Source organism: Sinocyclocheilus anshuiensis, unplaced genomic scaffold (assembly GCF_001515605.1).
Source record: "Sinocyclocheilus anshuiensis isolate Anshui unplaced genomic scaffold, SAMN03320099.WGS_v1.1 scaffold682, whole genome shotgun sequence".
Lineage (NCBI taxonomy): Eukaryota > Metazoa > Chordata > Actinopteri > Cypriniformes > Cyprinidae > Sinocyclocheilus > Sinocyclocheilus anshuiensis.
Window position 1 is genome coordinate 223,240 of NW_015547682.1, and position 1,960 is coordinate 225,199.

The 1,960-nt window shown below is 39.4% G+C and overlaps 1 protein-coding gene across 1 annotated transcript in view; it reads right to left on the reverse strand.

Annotated features, from left to right (window-relative positions):
• The window catches only part of fbxl3b (F-box and leucine-rich repeat protein 3b), a 7,904-nt gene that overhangs the window by 2,736 nt on the left and 3,208 nt on the right, over positions 1–1,960 (reverse strand). The window contains exons 2-3 of the mRNA XM_016505634.1: positions 702–1,062; positions 497–619 (exon numbers count right to left, since the gene is read on the reverse strand). Of these exons, the coding sequence (XP_016361120.1) occupies positions 497–619; positions 702–1,061 (483 nt within the window). The 5' untranslated portion in view covers position 1,062. The remainder of the gene's footprint in view (positions 1–496; positions 620–701; positions 1,063–1,960) is intronic.

The window sequence follows — 1,960 nt, forward strand, 5'->3', positions numbered from 1 at the left end:
TGTGTGTGTGTGTGTGAGAGAGTGTGTGTGTGTGTGAGAAAGAGAGAGTGTGTGTGTGTGTGTGCGAGAGAGCGTGAAAGAGATCTATCAATCTGCTCTGATCAGATGTTTCCAGCACATGTAGATTATATTGCCATATTACTCTTATATGACTTAGATGTACATTTTGCTTCTATAAATCTGTCTAATCCCTTATCTTATTTTATTTTTTATTTCTAGTTTATATACTTACATACATTAGTAATTCATTTTGCACTACACGCTTAAAACTTTTTATATATTATTATTGCTATTATTATTATTCGTTTTCTTTCTGTTAATACATATGTGCACTATTTGTAAGCAGTCCAGCTGCAATTGCTTTGGCAATACAAATGTATAGTTTTTGTCATGCCAATAAAGCACACTTGAAATTGAAAAATTTAAATTGAGTGAAAGAGAGATAGAGAGAGAGAGAGTGTGTGAGAGAGTGTGCGTGTGTGTGTGTGAGACGTACTTTGGGCAGCTCCATGAAGGAGGGTCGTGCGGTGGAGATCAGCCCGAGCGTCTTCAGAGAGCAGTTGACCAGCTGAGAGAGGATGTCACACGCCGCTTCTGCAGATTCAGTGCTGCTGTCCACCTGAACACACACACACGTCAGGAACACGCGTCCCCTCAGACACCTTCTAGATCGCCCCGCAGTGACAGAGCGACAGTCTCACCTTGAAGCTGACGTACTGCAGGTGGTTGGAGTGGCGCTTGATGATCTGCTTGATGAGGTCCGGATGCGTGGCCTTCAGGTAGGAGCTGGCGGGCTGGTTGAGCTCGAACTCGAAGCACCTCCAGAGCTCAGGCATGTGGAAGGTCTGGTTCCAGCCGCGGCACACCTGCGAGGCGAAGGCCCGGTCCAGCAGAGGCAGGTACTGGAAGATCTGCAGCAGGATCTCCTCGGGCAGCTGCCTCCAGTCCACCGCCCCATCCTCAGAGTCGCCCTGCCGGAGCCGCTTACAGAGCTCAAGGTCCCCGGGGCCTGGCCCGCCGCCCTCCTCCGCATTATCACCTCCCTTCTGGCCTCTTTTCATTCTGAAGACACACATTCAGAGGGGTTATGCACAGAATGCAATACTAGTTCACTACACACTGCATACTAGAGTTTGCTTGTTTGTACTGCTGTCAAATGAATAATAACATCCAAAATAAAAGGTTTTGTTTACATAATGTGTTCTGTGTAAATTTATAATGTATATATAAATACACACAAATACAGTATGTTTTGACAATATTTACATGTATAAATTTATATTATATTTAAATTTAATATATAAACATAAAATATTTTTCTTAAATATATACATGCATGTGTGTGTGTTTACATATACATGTTAAATATACACAGCACACACACATATATTATGTAAACAAAAACTTTTATCTTGGATGTGATTAATCGTTTGACAGCACTACTTGTTTGTTTGTCTATATTTTAACGCCATGCCCTCTACTGCAGATATGAAACAAGAGAGTAGGGATGTAACGATTCACTCAACTCACAATTCGATTTGATTCACGATTTTTTTTTAAACAAAATGACATTGAAGACATTATACAGTAAATAAAAAGGTGTCCTTTTATTAGGCTATTGCTGAACGTTTCTATGTGAAATTAAAATATAACAAAACTAAATTTAAATTTTAAAACAAATCCCAAATCAAATTAGTTACTCAAATAAAATAAATCTCTTCATATAAACACAAACTAAGGCTTTGTCTGTGCTCTTTCCATTTAAAATGAGAGGCAACCACTGCATTTTAATCATGATCCAAATAAAGATGCAGCAGCAGTTTTTAATATAAATAGACCGTATCATTTCGAAATTTGAAGCAAAAACAGAATGGTCTGACTTTAATTTTGAGAAACTATACTACATAAAACATATCTGAAGGAAACAGCAGACGAGCTGAATGAGATGCAGATTCACTCT